The following is a 25,785-nucleotide window of genomic DNA, read 5'->3' as shown; positions in this document are numbered from 1 at the left end:
TACTGAACACTTACTGTGCTGAGCGATTTTGCTGGGTGCTCGGGACACAAAGCTGAATAGATGCTCAGCATCCAGTAGGAGAGACAGCCTTGTGAGTGCAAATTCACAAGTTATCAAATAGCTCAGTGGCTGCTGTACCATAAGTATACAAAGTATTATGGAGGCAGGGGTCTGCCTCTGGGGAGACAGGTTCAGAGCCAGAGGGGGAATCCCGTAACATGTCCTAATACACGGAGTGGCAGGTGCTACGGAGCACTTGATGAAGAGTATTGATCAAGGGAAGCATTTCCAAGAAGAAGGTGGCATCTTAACTGTGCCTAAGAGCCACATCCTCCAATATGAACCTTCAGACCCCTGAGAACAGGCCTGTGGAAGCCTCGCGGGCATGTCTGAGCGATACCGAATCCAGCGTCAACCACCATCACCTCAGTGGATCTGTGTTGCTAATGTATTCATCCTGATGATTCACAATGTCTTTTCATTTAGTAAAATAAAAAGGGCATCTGAAAAGTTGTGATAGAACCCTGAGAATAAAGGCATGGAAACTCCTCCCCCGAACATACCCTCGGCCTCTAGTGTGAGAAACACTACTGAAGAAAGAGGAAGTTGTTTCCTGGAAAACAGTGGCGTGAAACACAGGGTAGTAGGTCAAGTGCTTGGTGAATGCCTTGTGAGCCAAGCTCTGACAGAGACATTTTCCTGCCTTCCAGGAGCTCCGTCCAGTGGAAGGGAGAGATGTGAAGAGATAAAAGTATAATAAAATGTGTCAAGTGATATAACTGAAGTATGCATTGAGGGCCCTGGAACAAAGAGAAGGGAATTGATGCAGCCCAATTGCTCCAAGAGGCTTCAAGTAATTCTTCCAGCTGCTGGTTTCCTCAACTAATATGGCCACTAAATGTTCAGGAAATGATAACTGATCTTAATATTACCCTAAGAAACCTGATTAAGAAGGTAAGTCTCGGCCAAGTAAAAAAAAGGCAAAGTAGCAGATAATGAACATGGGGATCACTCACTGTATTAAATTATTTACACTAATTATTTAAAAACTTCCCGAAGTTTTTCACTTAGGTGTTTAGAGAACAGCTGCAGTACTCATAGCACTGTGAAGAATAAAAAGAAAAATGAAAAAGCTAGCATGAAAACCTTTCCCCTCAAGCGTGCAGGAGCCAATAGTTGAAATATAGGATAGTACTTGTCAAATGTGATCAACTGATACACAATGATAAAAATACAGAAAAAATATTAATGATATTTTGGTTCAAAAATTCTGGTATCTCAAGGAAAATGCAAATGTGTAAGCTTTCTAAACTCTACGTTTCTTAAGGCACTTTATTGCCCCACTCTTCTCAATTTGTGGGTTTTCCCTAGTTCCCCAGTAGGTGAAGGGTGTTAAACATGGGCACGCACAGGTGCACACACAACCACACATCTTATCACTATAACAAAAATACAACAGTGCCGAAAAAAACAAAAGTGCCAGGTGAAAAGAGGGAACACTAAAAAACAAAAGAGAGACAGGACAATATCATAAGAATAAAACATTAAAACATTCCTGCATTTGACACATACTTATCCAACACCCTCTAGGGCTGAGCACCGGGCTGGATGTTTGGTACAGGAGGCTTGAAAGCCGCAATCACAACTTGGTAAGCAAGAATTAGATCAGCAGGAGGAATACTGCAACTTCCATCAAAAACGATGAAAATCACCAACAGGTTTAGAAAAGGACAGAGAGCTGCTAACTGGTGGGAACACAACCAGGAGAAGTGACTACACCATTAAAACAGTCAAGGAACAGAAATCCATGAAGATCTAAGTTACACTGATCCATCAATTGCAGGGCAGTCACGCAACTGAAATTGCAGGAAATAAATAAGAGCAATCACGACTCTTATGGATTATTTTTGCTTCACGAAACCACAGGAAACATAGATTTGTATAAGCTTAATAAATGGCACAAATACCCAAATATCAAAGGAAAAAAACACAGTATTTGTAAGAGTAAAAACAAGATCTGGAATAGAATGGAAAGTCATCCGCACAGTGGGCTAAATAAAAGCTAGAGGAGCTGGACTTAGGAAGGAAGCCTGACACTGGTACTGTGGGGAGAAGTCAGGAAGGAAGCCCATCAGAGCTACCATCAGTTATTAAGAAAATCTACTCTTTCCCCAGATAATCAGGACTGTGTGATGTCACCTAATTTTAAGCCCATCATATGACCAAGGGCAACTCCAGCTTTATCAAATCAATGACCAAAAGAGTCTATGGAAGCTTGAAGTTTTGAAAAAAGCAAAACAGAACAAATTCCTGGAAATTCTTAACCTCAAGGAACTTGTGAAGGTTTTTGACCTTTGCCTCAGAAAAATGCACACATCAGTTTCAGTGATGGTACCTTGTTCCCATTAGCACGATCTACTTAGCAAATAAGCTAACCAGCTCAGACTGCTACTGATTTTCAGCTTGTATGACCCTTACCCTACTCAAAAAGAGGGATGAAAGTTTGTTTTCTACTGCAGTGGCCTCCAAAGTGGGGTGCGTGCACATAAGTCGGGTATGCAAGACCATCCAATGGGACGTGAGAAGACAGGGCTAGGGCTTCTAATTGTATTAACCAAGCAAAAGTAAGTTAAGATTTACAAGTTTCAATGTATGAATTATACACCTAAGATACCCTCATGTGGTCAGAAAGCCAGATGCCTGTATTCCAATTAGGTGCACAAGGCAATCTGGGGGAAGAGAGCAAGTTCCCGGAGTATGGTGCCCTCATTGCTTTTCAGCAGATTCCCACCACTTAGGGTTTACATAGGCCCATTTAAGCATTTGTTAGAGTATATTATCCACTTTAGCTAAACCTCACAAAATGGATGTAAAGATTCTTGCAAAACATTAGACTCCTTGTAAAACTCATGTAAGCCTAAATTAACATCAAGAAAACGCGAGAGCTAATACTCTCCTAATACAACCTTTGTTGGCCATGAGTTAAAAAGAGATGAAAAGCAAATCTGATCTGAAAAGAAGTTGGGAAAAAAACCCAGATTTATCAAGAAAGTATTTACAGTATTGACTAAATCTACTATTGTTGAACCTTGCCCTAAGTGTATATATTGCACCTAAAATATTAGGTAATGATACTGTGAAGTCATAATGATATTATAAAGTCACTGCATTTAGCATTTTTTCTTAACATCCTCATCTATCTCAGCCCTTAAAATGTTCATTTTACCTGTTTTATAGTATATATGGTTTTATATACAGTATACAAATAAATATCCATTCAGAGAGAGTAGATGTTCTTTTAACTGGTGGGGATAAGTTATCAAAAATATTTGGGACTACTTCTCTAGTGTTTCAGAACTGCAGCCGCACCTGAGATGTGGCTTCTCTTTTGTTATCCCAGCTGATATTATAAACTCCTTAGCTAGAGAGAAATTGATGTCTGTTCCCCCAGCTCCAACAAATAAATGGAAAATAATCTTGATAGGCAACCCTTCTCCTATCAGGCCTGTATAGGTATCATGTACTGATGTAGCAGCACTAGAAGTAGAATGTTTTTTCTAATCCAGAACTAGCACTTCCTAGTCACAGAGGATGGGGCAGGGGAAGCAGGGTGAACCAGTTCCCACATCTGTCCTTCTTCCTGCATCCTCATCACAGTGAACAGTACCACCAGGCTGCCTTCTGGGAACCGACATCTGTGTAGCTCTGCATGACCTGGTCCCACTGTCATTTCCCCCCCAAATTTAAGTGTGTACTTCATTTTAAATGGACTATAATGAACCCCTCTTCTGATTTCTGCCCCTTAGGGGCAACCACTTTTATCTGCTTTGTTGATGTTGTTATTATTATTTACTTTAACATTTCTAAATAATACCATTTCACTATTTTTTCCTCTTTAGGATATTATCAATTTATATCCTCCTATGGAAAACAGGGATGTAGCTCTTACAGCTGCCCCCCCCCCAAGCCAACACACACATTTCACCTCCCCACTCATTGTCCCAACAAAGTTTTAATAAAAATTTGATAATAAATAAACATTCAGATAAATTAACATTCAGAACTTATGAAGTGAATATGCAAATACTCTTCAGAGTTGAGCTATCAGTACAACTATGATTTTATTTTTATTTATATATATATTTTTTTAATAAATTTATTTTATTTATTTATTTTTGGCTGCATTGGGTCTTCGTTGCTGTGCGCGGGCCTCTCACTACAGTGGCCTCCCTTGTTGCGGAGCACGGGCTCTAGGAGCACGGGCTTCAGCAGTCGTGGCACGCGGGCTCAGTAGTTGTGGCTCACGGTCTCTAGAGCACAGGCTCAGTAGTTGTGGTGCACGGGCTTAGTTGCTCTGCGGCACGTGGGATCTTCCCGGACCAGGGCTCGAACCCGTGTCTCCTGCATTGGCAGGCGGATTCTTAACCACTGCGCCACCAGGGAAGCCCCCAATACACTATGATTTTATATTCTCTTTTATAAAAATTTTTTTCTGGAGTTAATTGCCTTTTTCTCCATTTGCTTAGTTTGCCATATACCAACCAGGACTTCATCACCAAACTCCAGCTGAATCTGCCAGCTCCTTTCAGTACAGTCAGCCAAGCTGGGCATCCTGTCAATTCCCTTCTCCTCCCAAGGACATCATTCCTGGAGCCCTCATCCTCCTGTTCCAACTACATGGGTTGCTTTCTAATCCTTATTCAAGGCCATCAGTTTGGGAATTCCCTTCACCTCCTTCCTAAATTGGATTCTGCATTCTCCTATCAGGCCCATATAGGTATCATGTATTGATGTAGCAGCACTAGAAGTAGAAGCATTTCCTGGATCCCATTTCCACCTCTTTCTTTTCTCCCTAATTTTTGTGGAGAGTATCCTTCAATCCCTTCCTGTGAGAGGAAGTCTGGAAGGTAAATTTTGAGACCTCCCATGACAGACACTGCTAGCTGCCACCCAGTATCTATTCATTCCTCCCTTCTTTCTGATTTTGTCTAAGGCAGGAATGTATTTATACCCAGGACAGAATAACTCAAAGTATTAGAGCTAGACAAGAACTCAGATCATTGTTTTCACACCTGGTTGCACACCAAGTCACCGGGGGCACCTCAAAAGTACTGATGCCCTGCTTCTCCCCTCAGAGATTCTGGCCTGATTGGTGTGGGTGCAGCCTGGGCATGGGGGTATTTAAAAAGCTCCCCAGGTGATTCTAACATGTATCCAGTTTGAAATCCTTACCTTAGAGATTACTTGTTCCTATCTCCTCATTTTACAAACGAGGCAACTAAGGTGCCCTGAGGTTGCGACTTGCCCCCAACCATAAGGATCCAATTTAGAATAAGAATTGGATCCAAGAATCCAATAAGAATCCTTGTCCAGTGTTCTTTCTGATCCCTGAATTAATATTTCTTAAAGGGCAATGGCCTGTAAGATGGTCACGAATGAAGGAAAAAAATGTTACATTCAAATAAACTAATGTTTCCAACATAATTTCTCTTATTTAACACAGTGTGATACTTTGGCAGACCACAGCATCCTAGTCCGTAAATTCAGGAGACTTCTAAATGTTACTGAAAGGAGAAGGAAAAAGCAAGTAAAGCCATGATGGAATGAACCCAGCATTTACCTTCCTCGAGGTACTTTTGTGCTTCAGATTCTCTAGAGCAAACACTGGGTTTCCGTTCTAAACCCGCTCAGAGGGAACCATCGCCGGCTGCAGATTCCAGCGGCCATTTCTCAGGTCTCGGCTTGGTGGCTTGGCAGCACTTGATCCAGCTACCTACCACGTCCCTGGAATAACCTCATCTCTCCACTTCTAGGATATTCCACTCCCCTAGTTTGCTTCCTACCTCACTGGGCTTCTCTGGCTCTCCTTTACTGGCTCCCTTTCCATCTGACTTCCAGATGCCAGAGTGCCTCAGGACAGTCCACGGCACTCCTATCCTCTATCCTCCCTTCTAGAAGAGTTCGTGGAGTCCTGTGGCTTTAAATACTATCCACAGGATGTGGACTTTCACATTTGCATCTCCGGCAAATCTCTCTCTTGAACAGACTCCCTTATCTAACCTCTTCCTTGAAACTCCACCTACATGACTAATAGGTTTCTCATACCAACCCTCCACCCTCTTCTCCGCACATCTGCTCAATGCCTGATCACACACTCTTATCTATACGTTTCAGCTGCAATCCCTCATTCTGTCAATGGTTCTCCACATTGGCTGCATAGTCGTCACCTGGGAATTTTTTAAAGGTTTCAGTGTCTGGCTTCCAACCCCTAGACATTCTGATTTAATTGATGCCTAGGTATAAGCTGGGCATTGAGATTGCTCTTAGACTAAAATCCAATCCTCTTACCATGGCCTGAAAGTTTCCTGCCCACTCCTTCCCATACCCTCTCTTCCCCTTCCTCACTACACCACTGCACCCCCTTCCTGGCTCTGAGCATGTGCACTTGCTGTTTCATCTACCCCACTGCTACTCCCCCAGCTCTGCATGTCTGGATCCTTCTCACCTTCACGTCTCAGCTCAAGTGGCACCTCTTTAGAGCAGGCTCCTTGATCACTCTATTAAAAGAGGCCTTTCCCACAGCCTCTGTCATCAATTTCCTTCATAACTGAGACTGCAATCTTTGCCGGTCTTCCCTACAAGGGAACTCCATGATGGCCTGGTCTCGCTTATGACTATATCCCCAGCATAAAGCAGACTACCTAACACATAATAGGTGTTCCGTGAATAATTTTTTGGAAAAAAGAAATGAGTCAGTGAAAAAGATGACAACCCTAACTATGTGAACTTTTCCTTAGCCAGTACCCATTAAGATCAAATTATAATAATAAAACAACAAATTATAATAAAAACAACAAAACAATAGAAAATCTAAAATAATTGATATGAAAAATTACGTTAAAAATATACTGAAAAGTCTTGCTTAGCCAAGATACATTAGAGGGTTTTAGGTAATTTAGTTGCTTGGTTTGCTGAAAAAAACCCTATGTTGTTTCAATTAATATTCCTGAAGTCTTTCCAAAGAATGAATTATTCAATGAATTGTTATGAAAACTTGCAATCCACTGGGGAGAGGGAAAGTTAGAGTCCTCCCTGAAAACAAATGCAAAAATAAAACTTAGACACATTTAAAAATTAAAATTGATAGAAGCATAAGATTTAGAATTTTTAAAAATATAATTTAACATGCCTTTCTAAGCATGAGAAAATTCAGAAGCCAGTGAAAATAACTGACAGATCTTAACAAAAATTAAGACTTCAAAAAGTTAAAAGACAGACTGGGAAAAAATGTCTACAATATATTTAAACAGGCAAAAGTTTACTATCCATTACCTGTAGAGAGTTCCAAATTATTAATAAGAGAAAGTCAACTCAATATTTATCCTGTTATATATAAAGGACCTGAACAGGCCAATGAACATTTAACAACAAATTTACTAACAGTCAGAACGGTGAAAATCTACCTATCTTAAATTTTATTTATCAATAACGCAAAAAAAAAAAAAAAAAAAACTCTATTGAAGGGAAATGTAAATTTTTGAATAGAAGTAGAAGAGAATGAGATCAGAAGAGTATCTGTGATCTAGGAATCAAACCTCTATGGATTTACCTTACAAGTGTTTAAATAACCAGTCAAAAGGATGGTTACAAAAATGTTCATTGCAAACCTATTTGTAACTCTGTGTTGACTTAAACATGTCTATGGCATATTGTTAAATTTTTTCAAAGTTACAAAATAAACACATTGAGATCTCATTTTTCCAAAAATGTGGACATTGATTTCTATATGTAGATATTTTAAAAGTCTAGAAGTACATAATCCAGAAAAAAAATTTTGGTAATCTCTGTGAAGTAGTATCATAGGTAATCTTAATTTTCTTCTTCAAGTTTTCCATATTTTCTTGATTTTGGATGATTAACATGAATTCTTGAGTTATCATTATGAGTTAAAATAAGCTATTTCACAGAGTCTAATAATACATATCAGGTAATCAAATATTTCCCTGTCCTTAGTTTGTGTGTGATGGATGGGAAGTGGAGAGTCAGGGGAAGTAAATGCAGAGACTAAAATTCGGCGTTCCTACAGCAATGATCACGTAGGGTGAATGTCCCAGGGCAATCTGGCGGATGGAAGATTTTAACCCAATCCCAAACTCCCACATGGGTTTTTTCTTTGTTTTTTTTTTTTTCACTCCAGTTCCTACAATGAACTGATTTTCTCATGATTTGCTAATCTCACGAGAGAGAGAAAAAAATGTTCAGATAGCTCAGGCTCTGGGGTAGTTGGGCCCCAGTTAAAGGCAGTTAAAGAGAAGAAAAAAAAAAAGGTCAAAGAAAGAAACCTTAGTTACCTTCTCAGCACAGCTCTCAGGACATAAATGACATGGTCATTCTAATTCTGAGAAATACCGAGAAAAAAGACTGTAGGGGCTTTTCATTTTCCTGTAGAGCCACCCGTAAAACATGAGCATGCTACAACTTTCAGGAATTGCCCTAAAGACAGCTGTGCCACCAAGTTCCTATGAAGTCATCTCCCATCACCACTTTGCTGCCTCAGGCCAGCAGGAAAGCAGAACTAGGACTTGACACCTTAAAAGTGCTCGTTCTGAACAAGCCGTTCCTCCTATGAAAACACATCCTGAAGCATCAGCTCCCTGCGTCAGAGATGAAAGTAAAGCAAAACTCCATTTCTAAGCAATACAGGATTCCAAATGCAGTTAAAGCTGGAGAAGATGACTGGAATTATGGCATTCCTTACATTTTGCTTTCTCTAACATTTTCAGTAAGTGCTCAATTTCAAGAAGTGCTCAATTTTTCAATAATGCTGATGACTCTCCCTAAGGAAAAGTAAAATTAAAAGAAGGTATAAAGCCTATGGACCAAGGGCCAAATCTAGCCAGTAGACTGCTTTTGTAAACAAAGTTTTATTGGAACATAAAAAAAGTTATAAAATTATAACTAAAGTTATAATTAATCATTTTTCCTCAAACCATTGGATGAGTTTACCTTATCTTTGGACAAGCCCACCTCATTGCCAGTTGGGGAACCCCTAGATGCACACTATCTCTAGCAATTCCCTCTAGTTGCTATAGGTGACAGGATTTTTTTAAAGCTCACCCTTTAAACTGTGGGTCTTCTGGAATTATATACCAAGGACAATTTTCCAGAATCTTCAGCCTCACTAGTCACCAATTCTTGCCCGACAGGATTTTTTAAGCTGAAACCACTAGATGTATTCAAGGGGAGATAACAAAATACAACCTTCAAAGGAGAAAAAAGGAAGCAGTCTCCCCAACTGAGGGGAAAGAAATATCTATGGGCAACATACCCCGAAAGCTCTCTCCTCACACCAGGGAAAAGAAAATGGGGTCCAAGCTCAAAACAGAGTAGAAAGCTCAGCTAGAGTTAGGCTGAGGAAAGTGAGAAGGAAAAACCCCAGAAGATTGCCAAAGCAAACAAATATGTAAACAAACCAAAACATGGCTTTACGCATTTGATACTGAAAAGAATATTGCAGTTTGATAAAGAAAATGAGGTCTGGAAATAAGATTACTTTTCTCTATGAAGCCCAGAACACATGATGTAAGAGCTCACTGAAGGGTGATCTCCTTCTTGGGAACTGACATGTGGGGCTTGGACTCCAGGCCTCAGCTAGAGAGAACAGCCCAGCCTCAGAGAAAATTCCACATTTAATTTTCATAGCCCAAAAGGTTTTCTTTGGCCACTATTTTGGCCACTTTAAAAATTGTAGCCACAGGAAGACACCTGTTTTTTCATTAAGTTTCAAGAATTGTCTTATTCTGGGTTTCACTTCACTGAGACCTAGCCAAAGTGATTAGCTGCCATATACAATCATCCCTGACTTTCAGTTCTGTATTCTCTGCCATTCTGTACAAAATTTGTCTCCCTACTCTTCCTACTTGCTTCATTAAGACATTTTATATGCATTATTTTATTGTTAAAAACAACATTTTTTATATGCTCCTCCTTGGGAGAAAAGAACATGGCCCCCTCAAACACTTCATCAGGATTTACCCGTTTTTATGTGCAGGAGACTAAATACAATTGGCACTATTACGATGGCCTCTGCATGGAACTGGTCAGGAGACGTGTGGGAAATGTGCCTGTTTTTAAAGGATCCAAGCCACAGAACCTGCATTACAGAAGGTTTGCTAAAGAAGAAGGGAGAGTTCACAGTAACGGGAGTTTAACTCATCTTAAAGTATTTAGAGGAAGATAAGCTAAAATCTCGAGAATGTTGACTCAATAGGAAGAAGCTACCAGATTCCCCCAAACTTGTGCTGTGTGGTTAGTGCATCACAGAGATGGTGAGCAGGTCCTGAAGTGTGAAGTCCACATCTCACGTCTGGGAGAACCATATAGTTGATTCCCTCAACATTACATATCAGAATTTGCATCCTAACATCCATAAGCGACCTCTCCTACCTCTTTCTTACGGACTTCTTCCATTCTCAGTGTGTGACGAAACAAAATCCTATCTCCCACTGGTACTGTACAACCGGACATATGTATATTTCAAATTAGAATCCATTCAAAACCTACTTATGTGCACACCCAAGTGTGTGTCCTCTACTCTAAAAATGGGAGCTTCTGAAGATACTCACTGGACATGATAAAACCATTTAAGTCCTGAGGAAATGTGCTAAGAAAAAACCTAAATTCAAGTTAAAAAAAAAAAAAATTTTATACACACCATACCTACCATAAGCACAAGCCTGTTTATCAGTCCAAGCAAAAGATAGTAAATAAACCCAGGGTCAATTTGCTCCCTACCTTTTAGGACAGTGATTTTAGGGCTATGGTAGATGGAAGCAGTGTATAACTTCTACCCCTCTGCCTTATTAAAAATAAACACTTAGCATTAAGAGAGATGGTTTATAAATTACACGATATCCAGTCATTTTGATGTGACATTCACAGGTATCCAGTTGTCCAAAAAAGCTGCACCAAAGTTTTGTCTTCTAATTCAAAATTGGTCCGTCAAAAGTCTAAAAAATATATACCACAGTTGCTTGGAATTAGTTAAGTACTTATCTGGACAGTGACCAGAGATCAAATAAATCCTCCTCTTGAATTCTGGCTTTCCTTGCTGGCGTTAAGTCCATTTGTATTTAATATCGAGAGCGCTGTGCTGGAAAGTCTCCACGCTATTTTAAGAAAGTTTAACCACCCACCACTGTATTTGTTTTGCGAGCTTTAAGAGGGGAGCGAAGGCCTGTTTGTATGCACTCCCCGCCCCCGGCTCAGCTGCACGGCTGGGTGGTTGGAGCTTTGACCAAGAAGTTGGGGCCCACTGGTAGCGCCACCGGGCTGAACTGTACGCCTTTTCATAAAGGCAGAGGAACTGGGGTTAAACACGCTATCACCCTCCCACCTGAGGAAAAGGCCTGTTTGTTCCGGAAGGCAAAGCCCAGCCTGATTTAACTAACTGCAAGCAGTTACTATAAGCAAGGCAGCGAGGAAGCTCTAGTCTAGAACAGGAAAGCCATCCACTTGATGAGGGTTTCTCCAGAGCTCAATACCCAGAAAGACACAGTTCAGGCGCCTCATCTGACAATTAACCTGAAATCACCCGGTCTTTCCTCTGCTTCCCGGCCTGGGGAAAAGGATCGGGCTGCCGGGCCAGGCCTGCGCCTTCAAACCTTTCCACGGCTCTCGGGATTCGGAGCAGGAGAAACCGTTCACTGCACGCGTTTCAGCCTTGCCGGGAACGCCTCCCCTGAAGTCGGATCCCTCCCTAGGCGGGCCTCCCTCCTCTTAGCGCCTCTCTCTTACCCTTCCTACCAGCCGCCCGGGGCGCGCAGACCCTGGCCCTCTGGCAGGCGCGGCGAGTCGCGGGGGCGGCTGGCACCCCTCGGGCGGCGTCGGCGGCGGGCTGCCAGGCTGGTCGGTGCGCGCCGGCGGGGAAGGGGCTCGTGGCCAGGCGTTCCCGCCCCGCCCCGAGTCCCCACCTCCCCACAGTCGCCTCCGGCCCGGGCTGGGGAGCCTGCGGAGAGCGTCTCAACTTGGTGCCCTGGGGTACTTTTTCCTCGAGTCAGCGAGCTGGCCTCTCTGAGCCCCGGGAGGCAGGTGGCAGGCGGCGCGTGGTGGGAGATAGAGCAGAGGTGCGCGCGTCAGGAGACCCGTGGAGGAAAGCAGCCCGGGGAGGGGGTGGCGGTGGGCGCCCGAGGAACGGCTGTGGGATAGAGGGGGGCTCCACGGCGATCGGCCCTGGGGTACTGACCTGCACTGAGACCCCCGGGACGGACCTGAGGCTCTGCTCCGCACCGGCAGGTCCAGCGCCTGCACGCCACGAGCCATGGTGCTGCCCGGAGCGACGGGGGAAGGAGGCCTCCAGGGTGGCGGCCGGGCGGTAGGGCCGGGGAGAAGCGCCTTCAAAAGGGGCCCACGCGGTGGAACGCTGGGCTGCCGGTGCGCCCTCCACACCGCCCCCGGGCGGCCGGGCTGTGCACTCCCTGCCCTGCGGGGCTCCTGACTCTACATTCTTTCCTTGATTTCGGCATTCTTTTCTTGTTTCCTACATCCATTCCTTTGCCCATTTTAAAAGTCATTTGTATTTTGATGCGTTCAAGACACAGGCCATATTCACTGAATGCCAAGCCCAGGGCTGAGTACTGTGGGCACCGAGATGAGAAAGACCAGATCCTTTCCCTCCAGGACTTCACGTTAAATGAAAAGTTCATTCATTTTGACGTGTTTTTATTCTGAAGTGCACGATCACAAAACTCTGTGACAAGGGTCATGCTTCGGAGATGTTAAAAGTGCTACGGGCGCACAAGGGAAAGAGAAACGAATCGCTGTTAGCTCGCGCGGGGAAGCTGGGGCGGGCCTCCTGCGCGGGGAGTGAGCGTCCACGTGGCCGGGGCGGGCACAGAGGGACGGCGCAGACCTGCAAGACCCGAGCCTTGGGACTCGGTAAGCCCACGTGCTGGTCTGCAGCCACTGCTGCTCTTCCCTCCCGGAGCTTCAAAGGGAGACGCCTGTCGGAAATGGGACATGAATCTTAGAGATGAGGGTCGCGGTCACTTACCCAAATGCCACTTTCAGCTGTGGGTGATGTTGACTTGGAAGTTCCGACGAGCCAACAGCCTCTTTTCCAGGGAGCCCTATTCCTATTGGTGGCAGCAGCAGCAGCAGCAGCAGCAGCAAAGTCCACGAGTTCCAGGCTGTTTGAATCAGCAAATGTTTAAGAGGTCTCTGGGTTTAACAAGGGCAAAGAATATTCTGCCAGGTAATTATTTTAATATGCATCTCCAGGTAGAAGCAGTTGGAAATACATAAGGCATATAAAAGCATACATAACTGACCCCCCTGTCCACTGAAAGACAAACACACGACTCAAAAGTTGTGAGTTAAGTTTTATTCAAGGACCTTACTGAGGACTATAGCCCTGGAAACAGTCCATCAGATAGCTCTAAGGAGCTGATGCGAGGTAAGGGAGGAGCCAGGATATGCCTGAATTTTTTTGCTGTGGGAAAAAACAAAACAAAACAAAAACACGTCCTGGAACATCCAAAGATTACGGCTAATCACAAAGAACAGACATCTCAAGTTAATGATTTTAGTGCTTTTCTATGTATGAGAAGAATCTGGGGTCACTGAAATTTTCCCTTAAATATGCATCTTAACTATCTAGGTGTATACAAAGCCCAGAATGCTCCCTATTTTTCTCCATCCTGAATTCCCCTCAGGGGGCACTGTCCATGGGCGACTGTAGTGGCTAAAGGCTTGATCCTTGTAAAACTGAAATGGCAGGCAACATTTTTTTCTTTTCTTTTTTTTTTTAAAGATTTTTTTAAAAATTATTTATTTTGGCTGTGCTGGGTCTTCGTTGCCACATGCAGGATCTTTTTAGTTGCGGCATGTGGACTTCTTAGTTGCACGCATGCGGGATCTAGTTCCCTGGCCAACAATCAAACCCTGGCCCCCTGCACTGGGAGCGCGGAGTCTTACCCACTGGACCACCTGGGAGGTCCCAACATTTTTTTTTCTTTATGCCCCCTTTTGAAAGTCACTTCCAGTAGGCTATTAGGCAAATGCCTTATTTTAGAGTCCGTTTCATCAGAGATGCCCACTGGGCACAGACAGGCTTGGAAGTTCCCGTTTGTGTAGTCTCAGTCCCTGCAGGTGGGTGCAACAGTGGCATGGTTCCTTTTTAGAAGAAAAGGAGAGGAAATGTTACAGCGCTGTTCTTGTGGGAAGGATGTGGACTCTGGTGTAAAGAGGCAAACTGTGACTTCATTGGAGAGTGTTGGAGGAAGTATAAGAAATATTATATTTACACATATAGTATATATATACACTTATATATCATATATATTATATATATAGTATCTATATATACAATTTTTATGCTAAAGATTTTTTAAGCCTTTTTAATTCAAAGAAAAGCCACTATGAAGGGACAACCCTTAACTTCAAAATACTAGGACTCCACTAGGGACCACAGTCCCTTTAGAAGGGGATTGTAAACTGGGATAACATCTTTTTGTATCAGCAAACTTCTCGTTATAAGTGTTTTCTAAAGGCAGGGCAATTCTACTGAATAATTTACTGGTGGGTAGTTAAAAGGAAAATCCATTGTTAACGTTGCATTTATTAAGAACATCTACCATGTACAAGGGCCCTGTGCTTCAAAGGGGCCAGAAGAAACCCTGAGCCCCACTAGGTACCAAGGTTGATTTATATGTTATCTCACTGAATGCTCAGCGTTCTGTGTACTGTCATCTCCCTATCAAAATGAGGACATGGGTTCAGAGAGGTTTAAGTTACTTCCCTGAGGTCACCCATAGAATATGTAGTAGGTCCTAGATTTTTATTCAATCTTTCAGTCTCCTAAACCTTTATTCTCACCACACCACTACACTACTAAGACATGACTAACCACGGCTACACTTCAGTAGCTCGCCTAATTTGGAGCAGTTTCTGTAAACAGTTTCACATCTGTAATAATCTACAACTAGTTTCACAAAGTAGAGAGGAGATATGTGTACATAAATAACTGTAATTGGTGATGCATATATTATTGATAGACGTAAAAGTATCATTTAAAAAATAAACCATAGGTAAGTTCTTATAAAACACTATAGAGGGAGAAATAGTTGTAAACGGCAGCTCCAAGTATCTCAGATTCTAATGTGCAAATGAAATGCCAGGGGATGATATTGAAACGGACTCTGATTCAGTGGGTCTGGAATGGGACTTGAGGGCTTGCATTTCTAACTAAAAGATGTTGCCGATACTGCTGCCACTCACCACTCTTTAAATAGCAAGGTTCTAGGAAATATTTAACCTGCGTGTTTGAGGGGATTGGGGATGGGGAAGAGGGGAAGAGTATGACACTTAAGGATAGTTGAAGTCAGATCGTTGAAAGTTGTGAATATCACACATACTAAGATATGAATTATAGTTTCTAGGCACCAAATCTAACAATTCTAAATTAGTAAATTAATTCACAATAGGTATTATGTTTTTCACTTTCAAAAAATCATTTGTTGTGCTTCCCTGGTGGCGCAGTGGTTGAGAATCTGCCTGCCAATGCAGGGGACACGGGTTCGAGCCCTGGTCTGGGAAGATCCCACATGCCGCGGAGCAGCTGGGCCCGTGAGCCACAATTACTGAGCCTGCGCGTCTGGAGCCTGTGCTCCGCAACAAGAGAGGCCGCGGTGGTGAGCGGCCCGCGCACCGTGATGAAGAGTGGCCCCCGCTCGCCACAACTAGAGAAAGCCCTCGCACAGAAATGAAGACCCAACACAGCCATAAATAAATAAATAAATAAATAAATAAATAAATAAATAAAAATTTAAAAAAAAAATCATTTGTTTATGGCAAAGGTCCTGGCTCATTTCTTACTGGGCAGTAATAGTCATTGTTTTGTGCTGTGCTTTGTTCCTTTCAAATGTCTATGTTCTGTTCTGTATATGACAGTACAAAAAGTTCTGTACCCTGATTCACATTTATAATGACCAATAACCAAATAATAGAAGAATCTTTTGCTCAATAATGTACTCTAACATGGAAGTTTAAATTTACAAACCTTTTTCTTGAATTTCTCCAGCAGGTTGCCTTCATATAAAACTTTCACTGATTTACAATGTCAAAGGGGATTTTTTAAAGTAGTCTAGAAAACATGAGACAGGCTAATAATAAAAATGCAACAATTTTCTGGGATAGGCAGACAAGAACAATATTCACAGTGAAGTTTATGTGGAGGAAAAAAATGCTACCCTTTTCTGTGAGACACAAGGCTGTGCAAGTACTAATAAAACAATCCTTGTGGGATCGAATATGCATTTGGTATGCAGTTTAATCTTCATAGATGTATAGAATACTCTTTCAACTTTGTCCTTTAACACTAAAGGAAAAGAGAAAACTTATACTAAAAAACCTGATCTTCTCCAGAACTAAAAGCAGTATCAAATAACAGTTGTCCTTCAGAGCCAAATACGAGACTGTTAGCTGGTGATGATTTTTTCTTTCTTATTCTTTCCTTTAAGAGAGTTTAAAATGCAATGATTACTGGATATACAGCAATCATCCTCTCTCTCAAGGACAGCCCCTGAGAATGGTCCAGGCCAGGGTTGGTGAGTTGTCTGAGGTCAGATCAGGCATTGTTTCCACTGATGACACAGTCAGCACAGTCAGAATAACTGGAAGCAATAGTAGAGAAGGGTATGGAAAACACATTCTAAAGCTATGGCAAAAATAAACAGGACAAGAATCCAACAGTTTGCCTCATCAAAGTTAGGTTTTAAAAAAAAATAAGCCCAGCATAAAGCTGCAAAGACATTAAATATTGCTTTAAAATATAAACACAGTTCTTGATGAATTATAGCCATCAATTTGTTCAAAAGAATAGTCTTCAAACATATTACATCTGATCTTAAAATATCCATTTTGTCTCCCAACTCAGCTACACATTATAGTTCCCTCCAGGGCATAGATTAGCCTAATAGCTACTTTTTACAACAGCAGAATATAGATACTGGAGGGTCTTCTTCTAATCTGTACTTTCCAGAATTGGGCAGATCTTTGCACTCTGATATAAATATACGAAGTTCAGTCTCAGGGAAGCCATCTTGTTGGTAATGCTATACAGAAGAATAAAAAAAAAAGTTTTCATTAATAAGTCCCTTGAAAACAGCTTTATTTCAAATTCAAAGTGGATCATTTGGCTACAGAGGTGGGGATTTTTCTAAAGGGATAGTTTACTCGCTTCCAAGTATTTTCATGGGGATGTAGCCTCTAGAGCCAGTCTTAGGTTTGGCTAAGGAAAAGTGGGTCTAGGATTCTGCAGTGCCCTCCTGGGCTCTCTTTTGTGGGTCTGATTCAACCCAAAATGGGCATGTTGAATCTGAATCTGAGAGCTCCTTCCAGGTAAAATCCAGCCTGCACACCCTTCTGGAGTATCTCTTCCAGACAGACAGATTTATTTAAAGGCCTAATATTTATATCAGTTTGGGGGTCTAAGATCTCTAGAATGGGCCCTGACCAGCAAGGATCAGAAAGGACTTGCCCATTTGACAAGTGCTCTGAGACCATGGAAGAAGGTGAACATCTAAACTACGAGTCTAGGCTTGTGTCATCCAGAGCTGTCAACTCATGTTATTCTTTGAGACCTCAGATGTCACCCTCGAATAATATAAATATATAGCTCTCTGCATGCAGAGTTGAAGGTAGTGAATTTTCAGAGCACCATGGGAAGGGATTTGGACGGGTACAACTATATTCTTTCCCAGTCTCCTTGGTGACTCTAAGCAAGTCTGCCAAGCAAGTATTGAGGACAGTCGGTTCCTGACATCTGATTCGGTAAGAATGAAGTCAGAACCCTGGCTTCGTGAGCAAGGTATTTGTAATTATCAATTCATAATCCATCAACTCCTGATGGCCTTTCTCCTTATCCATTCGCATGGCATCATGTTTCATTTCCCCTCTCATGCTCAGAAAGAAAAGTCCCCAAGTGGAAGTGTCTATGCCAATAGTATACCTAACAGTATCAAGTTTTTAGAAATTTAAATACATATGGATATATATTCTGCCTTTCCATATTTCAAAGGGCTCAAACTGATTTTTAAATATTCAATGTGGAGTGACAATATGAATGATAACAGCTTTTCAAATCATGTTCCTGACTGTGTAACACACACATGGCTCGTACTTGACATATCAATCCCTTGACTGTTCTGGAGACCAGGCCTCTGGGGTAGTCCCACGCAGGGGTTCATTCCAAATGAAGAGGTCAATTTTTCTTTATGAAAAGTGGATTTTAAAAGCTCCCACAAAATTTTGACTGTCTGTTTCACTCACTCAGTATCTACTGATCCTTATAATTCTAATAAACGATTTGAAACCCTGTCTGAAAAAGCACAATTACTCAGAGACAAAACTTTCAACATTCTAGAAATTCTATTTCTCTTTCATTTCTGTTTTTAGTATCTAAAATTGAGATCCTTCTTCTCTACCCTGAAGAAATTACCATTCCATTGATCCCCTCCCCCTCAGGTACTATATTTTATTGCCACTCTACAAGTTCTAGGAAAATGCTGCTCTTCATTGTTCTTGACGAACCTACCTTAATTGTTTCATACGTATCAGTGATCAGTGCAATAAAAAGACTTAAAATCATGTATATAAAGAGGCTGATGAATGAGTAGAGGTAAATCCTGCTAAAGAGCCAGACCAAGTAACTCTTCTGCTGCATTATTGCAAATGTGGCAAACATATCATCTCCATTTATCAGCGAGAAAAGGCACTCAGAGACCATGTTCAGAGAACGGAACTGGAAAAACAAAAAAGAAAAGTTCCCTTTACTTCATGTTCCTTCCCATTGGAGACTTTGATCATGACACCATATTAAAAATAGTGGGACTAGATATCCCAAGTTACCCCTTCAAACAAATAACCTGGGGTAACCACAAGCATTTTTTTTAACAAGAGAAAATCACACAAAAGTTTAATAACATGTACACATTGGAGACACCCAGGAAAACGGAGTCATTCCTCCAGGCATTTGTCTTGTGATGTACATGCCTACTGTATTTCTTGGAGGAAGCAGCTCCTTCAGATGCTCCTCTTAATAGGAGCAGCCTGAACTGAAGATAGGAGAGCTGGTCTGCACCTTCAGTGCTTTTCTGAGTCAAGCTTTACCCTCCCCTTTACCTTGGTAGAAAGAGATCCTTGAAATGCTTCTGTGAGAAACACAGGTCCCAACCACGCATACTCATGCTTCTCATTTTAAAGTTCATGCCATTTAAGATGATGGCATTATAGTCAAGACTATAACTCTGGTAAACAAAATATTCAATATTTCTACAAGTTTCTCCCTATACTACTTTTTAAAATAAAGTCAAATTTCAGTAAGACTTAACTAAATAGCCCACTCTAGTATATATCGATGAATCAAATCGGCAAGCTTGACTTCGCTGATGCTAAGAAAGACTTAATTATCTGACATATTCCACAAAAGGAGTTGAGGCAGTCAAGTGAATCAGTTGTCCTCTCAAGGTGGTCTTACCTTACCAATTTATAAACTTGGCAATAGATACATTACCTACAACATTTTAAGGCTGAGTCACAAAGTAAAAGGAGCTTATTTTAAAAGGATAACAAGCCACTGGCACTACTCTGAGAGCTTAATAACAACAGGAAAAAAATTGTTTATCAGTACCTTATCATGGTAAGGGCCCAGCACAATCCATCCACAGAAGCAATAGCCTAAATAAATCATAGCTGCACAGCAGCAGAACCTGATGACATTGGGCAGCGCTGCCTGAAGGGTGAGAATGAGGAGCTGGGAAAGTAAGAGAGGTCATTAGAATCCCTTTGCCCTTTAGACAAAGCAGTGCCATAACTTTGAAAGAGAAATACCAGCAGCTTGGAGAACCATGGAATTCCTTACATTGTATTTCTGAAAGAAACCAAGGTATCGGATGACTCCTAGCCACACAAGCATGGTAGAGGTACCAAGAAGTATGCTACAGACATCATAACTTGTCAGACTCTAAAACAGAGTGGAAAAAATAATCAGTTATGTAGCAGAAATTCATTTTGGGCAAAAATTATTTGTTGAGTAGCAATGAGTCGGCACTGTTCTAGATGCTAAAGACAAAGCAGTGAACAAACAAAATTCCCTGCCCTCATGAAGCTTATATTCTAATGTGGAGAGAGAGATGATAGAAATAAATTAGCAAAACCCTTAGTACATTAGCTGATGGTAAGTGCTGAGGAGAAAATTCAGGGGAGGGGATAAGGGAAGGCTGTGTGTTGCATTTCAGATAGGGTGGAGTGATCACTGAGAAGGTGGCCTTTGAGTAAAGACATGAAGGGAGTGAGGGAGCAAGCCAAGCAAAAATCTTGTGGAAGAGCTTTCCAGGCACAGAGACCTGTAAGTGCAGAGGCCCCAAAGCAGGAGGGCGCCTCGCAAGATAGTGAGTCTGGCTGGAGTGAGCTATGGGGGAGAGTGTGCAGTCATAGAGGTGAGGGGGCAGGTAGTTTAGGGCCTCACGAGTGTAATTTAAAAACTTTACCTTTTATTCTGAATAGACTGGGGAGACTGAGAGCTCTGAACAGGAGTGATATGTTGGGAGCAGATTGTTGGAAGAGTGAGATGGTTACTGCAATAATGCAGATGAGAGCTGACGGTGCCTTGGACCAGGCTGGCAACAGTGAAGGTGATGAGGTGATTTTTTTAAGGTAGACCAATAGGATTTCCTCTTGGATGAGATATGGAGGAGAGGGGATTAGTGAAAGAGAAGAGTTGAGGATGAAGCTATGGCTTTTGTCTTGAGCAACTGAAAAGAGTTGCCATTAACTGAACTTAGAAAGGCCATGGAGAAGCAGGTTTGGACTGTGGGGGTGGAGATTTCAGGAGTTCTGTTTCAGGTATGTTAAATTTGTGAGGCCAGGTAGACATCCAAGTGAAGATGTGGAATAGACAGTTGGATATTTGAGACTGGACTTCAAGGAATAATTCCAAGCTGGAGATATAGATTTGAAAATCACTGGAAAATAGACACTATTTAACGCAATGGGACAGGATGTGATCACCAAGACAGTGGCAGAAAAAGAAGATGTCCAAGCACCATGCCTTGAAATACTGTCACTTTAATAGGTTGGTGAGATGAGAAGGAACCAGCAATGGAAAGTCAGAAGACCAGCCAGTGATTTAGGAGGAAAACCAGGTAAGTGACAGCCAGTGAAAAAGTTCATCAACAAAGAGGGCGTGCTTGCAGTGCTAAAAACTGCTGATAGGTCAAAATGAGGATAAATAATTGATTATTGAATGTAGCAACATGAGAGGTCATTGGAACGTTGCCCTGGAGTGGCAGGGCAGCCTGACTGGAACAGATACAAGAGGGAATGGGAAGAGCAGAGTCAAAAACAGGATTAAATACTCTTTTGAGGTCTTTTGCTGTATAAAGGGGAGCAGAGAAATGGGGAAGTAGCTGGAGGGAGAATAGGTTGAGATTTTGCCTTTTTAGAAAGGAGAAAAAAAAAAAACATGCTGATGGAAATGTCGTGGTAGAGAATGAGAAATTGAGGATGCATGAGAAAAGGAGGAAGAATAGCTGGAGCCATGCCCTGGAGTAAGCAAGCAGGGACGGCATCTGAAAGGCAGGAGGTGGAGGAGTTGGCCTTGGATAGTAACCTAAATAATATATCTACAGTAGCAGAGAAAAAGCAAAGCATATGGGCACTGATGCTGGAAGGTAGATAAATGAAGTGGGAATTTGTGGAATTCCTATTTTGTTTCTATTATTTTGTGAAATAGGAAGTGAGGTCATCAGCTGAGAGTGAGGATGGGGCAGGGAGTATTACAAGTTTCAAAAGAGAAGAAATATGAAATGATCAGCTAGGAGACAGGGGGAATGAATAGCCCAGAAAAATGTAGAAAGATTGTTGGACACCATTAAGGGCTCATTGAAGTTAATGGTAGGTGAGGTTGGTAAAAATAAAGATTTGCTGCAAATCTCTCCCTACTCCTCTTTTTTTGGTCCCTAAAGTTAAACATCTATTCTAATGATATATACTACATTGGCATATAGTGACAGCTGCTCCATGGCCTCCTAAACCCATTCTCTCTTTCTGAGGTACATGCCTGGGTTATCTCCCCCAGCTCCCTTGCAGTTAGTTGTGACTAAATTCTATCCAGTAGGACTGGACAGAAATGAAGGCTGCCATTCTGAGCCAAGGTTATAAGACTGTGAGAGACCTACTACCATACCAGGTTTTCCCTTCCATGGGTTGCAATCTGTTTGTGAGGCAACCCAGCATCAATCATGCAGTCTGGGTGAGCCCTTAATGGTCGGCAGAGAAAAAGATGGGACAAACTTGGATTCCTGAATGGTGTGGAGCTGAGCAACTTGCCAGCACGTAAAATTCACCCTATTACATGAGGGAGAAATAAACTCCTGTCTTAACTGAGCCATTGCATTTGGGGTCTCTGCCCAGGAATCTGAACCATAAGAGGCTCCCCACATGGATCATACTCATATTTAGTTGTAGTCAGGCTAGAAAAATATAAATTTGAACAAGATTAGTTTGAACAGTATTCGTTTTGTTTTGTTTTGTTTTGTTTTTGATTTTTGTTTTGGGGGAGGGTTGATATCCAGGCTGGATTAGTCCTAACTTAAAATGGAAAACCTTGTAGTACATAAATAGGAAAAGTAGGAAAATGGGAATATTCTCAATATGAATGGACAAAGGGAACAATTGCAAGGACTCACACAATAGTAGTTTGGCCTCACTTCCCTCCACCTGCCCCCAGCTGACTCTTTTTGTTGAAGATTCTGGTATTTCTTGTAAGAACAACAAAAAACACCTTTTACCTTAGTTACCTTGGCGTGTGTATGACTTTTGGTGTGTGTAAGAATTCACAGGCCCCACCCCCAGAGTTCACATTCAGTAGGTCTAACGTGGGGTATTTACCAACTACCCAAATGATCCTGATGCAGAGGACTGTGAATCACACTTTGGAAAACTCAGCCTAAAAGATTTCTGGACTAGAGTTTTACAAATTACTGTTATTTCAGGTTTACTCAATATAATGTTTGAAAGAAATAATTTACTCTGCGAATTCTTAACGTTTTGGAAAAAATAAATGACCTTTAATGCAAATCTGATACTAACAATGACATAAATAGGAAAAAATTTTACCTTAGCTTGGATTTCCATTTTCAGAATTGATCCAGTAATGGTTAATATGTCACTAATAATAATCATAATATACCATCCATTGACGAATTCCATTCGATCAGAAACAGAAACTTCCTTCTTATAATGGAGGAGGAAAAAATTGACAAATTCCTTTCGGGAAAAGAGGGGAGGCACGGTGAATTTCTCCATCAATCAAAATGTCCATCACGTTCCTAGAAAGCAGTGATCCCTACCTGCTGAAGCTGAAGTCCTCTCACCACAGATCGAACACACAGGATTAACGAAGCCAGGCATGTCAGAATAACGAAGGCATCAAAGATCATCATGTAATGAGTGTTCTTCTGAACTGGAAGGAAAGTGGATTACCTGCTTAGGCAGTGGAACATTAATATGGTGACATATACTTCTTTCTTTTCTTTTCATTTTTAGCCTCATTTATTTTAACTGCTGCATTGCATACTTCAGTATAGATGTACAATACTATATTCGTAAGGACACTTGGATTGTAATCTGGTTTTCCCTACTACAAACCATTCTCCAGGTCTTCTTTGTGCACAGGTGCAAGTGATCCTTTAGGTGAATGAATACCCAAAGATGGAATTGTTGGGGTAAGGCATATACATCTTTCTAAAAAAAGTTCTAAGAAATTGCTCTCCAAAAAGATCATGCCAGTTTACATACCTACACATATCTCCACATCTTCTCCATATTCTTTAATTTTTGCCAATTAAAAGAGCAAATGATTTGAAATGCCGTCTTTACCATGTACCAAATGGCCATTTGTATTCAAGTACCATATCTTACCCTTCTGACGTTTTTGTGTGTTTTAATGCCTCAGAAAAATACCTCTCATTACTCTTTCCTAGAATTTCTGCTGGCTAGTCTTGATTGTTATTTTTCCATATATTCTTCAGGACCAAATTGTCAAATTTCAATAAAAATCCTACAGGTAATTTTGGGGGGGAATCATGTTGAATTTATAGATTAATTTAGGAAGACTTGACATATTCATCAGGTTGAATCACTTGTCCAAAAACATAGTGTGCCTTTTAATTGATTCAAGTCTTCTTTTTGCATCCTTCAGAAGCATTTTCAAGTTTTATACGGATCCTTCACACTCATGTTTAGAATAATTTAAATAATTCAAGCATTCTTTGCACAAAGACAACAAAGAGAAAAGGCTCTGATACAGATTCTTCCATGAGTATTTAAAGGAGACTAAAAGTCCTTCTTTTAAAAATCATCACAACCATCCATCAAAGATCTTTATTTATCAGCTTGTAGTCTTTTGTTCTTAATACCGTTAGGGTTCCTGCATATCCTATTTAAATATACTTATCTAGGTACAAAATACTTATTAAGCATCAGGTGTGTTTCTACATGCTGAGAGTATAACGGGTGAACAAGACAGACAAAGCCCCTGACCTTGTGGAACTTCTATTCTACTCCAGCGACATAAGAGAAAAAAGTAAACAAGTAAATGAACAAATTATTTTCTGATAGGAGTAAGTGATATGAAGAAAGTAAATCCAAATAGCTAACATGTATTGAGTGCATTTCCTGCCGAGCATAGTTCTAAGAATTTTATAGTTTTTAACTCACTTGCACCTCACAGCAACACCCACGAGGTAGGTGTGATTATCCTACTTTGCAGGTGAGAACTGAAGCACAGAGAGGTCACAGAACTTGCCCAAGTTTCCACGGCCAGTAAGTGGCAAAGTCAGGATTCAAACCTTTGCAGTCTGTCTCCAGCATCCATCACTCTGTGTTAGTGGCTCTTAGCATCCCTTGGGAACTTGTTAGGAATACACATTCTCCTGCCTTACCCTAGACCCAGTGAATCAGAAACTGCATTTTCCTAAGCTCTCCAGGTAACACTAAAGTTTGACCACCATTGTTGAGGGAGCTTTGGGTGGGGGAATGGGGAAAAGAAAGGTTCACTTATACCGCACAATGAAGGAAGGCCTCACCAAAGAGGCAGTGGGTTTTAGCTGAGACCTGAGTGACAAGGCAGAGCCACCCATGAAGAGATTCTGAGAATCAGTCCTCCCAGCATGAGCAGAGCCAGGTGAAGAGAGGTGGGCAGAGGGCTGGCTGTCACATGCTCTCTTACAGAGCGTGTCTTTACTTAACAAGTTGTACTGCTCTATGCTGATAGAAAGAACTCAAGACTATTCTGAAATGAAGCATCCGTAATTTTGTCAAGAGGCATCTAATTGTTACACGAAGGACTAAATCTACTTCAGAAAAACTTAAAATTCAAGAAAACAAACATTTAGGGACTTCCCTGGTGGCACAGTGATTAGGACTCTGTGCTCCCAATGCAAGGGGCCCGGGTTCGATCCCTGGTCAGGGAGCTGGATCCCACATGCATGCCACAACTGGGAGTTCACATGCCACAGCTAAGGAACCCATGAGCTGCAACTAAGACCCAGCACAACCAAATAAATAAATTAAAAAAAAAAAAAAAAAAGAAAAAAGAAACAAACATTTGAGAGAAAGCCTATGTTCCAGGCACCTTCATATGCTCTCATTTTCCCTATTGTCAAGTTTGTGGAGAAGTATTACAATGCTTACAGATGACAAAACAGGCTTGTGTTTCAAATAAAC

The 25,785-nt window shown here is 41.5% G+C and overlaps 2 protein-coding genes across 6 annotated transcripts in view; both read right to left on the bottom strand.

The window, feature by feature from the left end:
- MCOLN2 (mucolipin TRP cation channel 2) overlaps positions 1-13,090 on the bottom strand; it is a 62,378-nt gene extending 49,288 nt beyond the window's left edge. Inside the window, exon 1 of one of the 5 annotated variants that reach the window (XM_061186394.1) lies at positions 13,052-13,090. Coding sequence is in view for 1 of the 5 variants with exons in the window: in XM_061186390.1 (XP_061042373.1) it covers positions 12,245-12,321 (77 nt within the window). In the remaining 4 variants the exon portion in view is untranslated. Of the gene's footprint in view, positions 1-5,620; positions 5,654-11,195; positions 11,269-11,796; positions 11,876-12,244; positions 12,420-13,051 lie in introns of those variants that run through there. The other 4 variants (XM_061186390.1, XM_061186391.1, XM_061186392.1 and 1 more) reach the window with 4 other exon arrangements.
- Positions 13,091-16,976: 3,886 nt separating this feature from the next.
- Positions 16,977-25,785, bottom strand: part of MCOLN3 (mucolipin TRP cation channel 3) — a 32,000-nt gene continuing 23,191 nt past the window's right edge. The window contains exons 8-13 of the mRNA XM_061186389.1: positions 23,409-23,521; positions 23,176-23,325; positions 19,919-20,020; positions 19,688-19,810; positions 18,593-18,799; positions 16,977-17,111 (exon numbers count right to left, since the gene is read on the bottom strand). Coding sequence (XP_061042372.1) covers positions 16,977-17,111; positions 18,593-18,799; positions 19,688-19,810; positions 19,919-20,020; positions 23,176-23,325; positions 23,409-23,521 — 830 coding nt within the window. The remainder of the gene's footprint in view (positions 17,112-18,592; positions 18,800-19,687; positions 19,811-19,918; positions 20,021-23,175; positions 23,326-23,408; positions 23,522-25,785) is intronic.

Source organism: Eubalaena glacialis, chromosome 3, assembly GCF_028564815.1.
Source record: "Eubalaena glacialis isolate mEubGla1 chromosome 3, mEubGla1.1.hap2.+ XY, whole genome shotgun sequence".
Taxonomy (NCBI): Eukaryota; Metazoa; Chordata; class Mammalia; order Artiodactyla; family Balaenidae; genus Eubalaena; species Eubalaena glacialis.
Note: the sequence above shows the minus strand (reverse complement) of the source record. Positions and strands in the feature narration are given on the sequence as shown.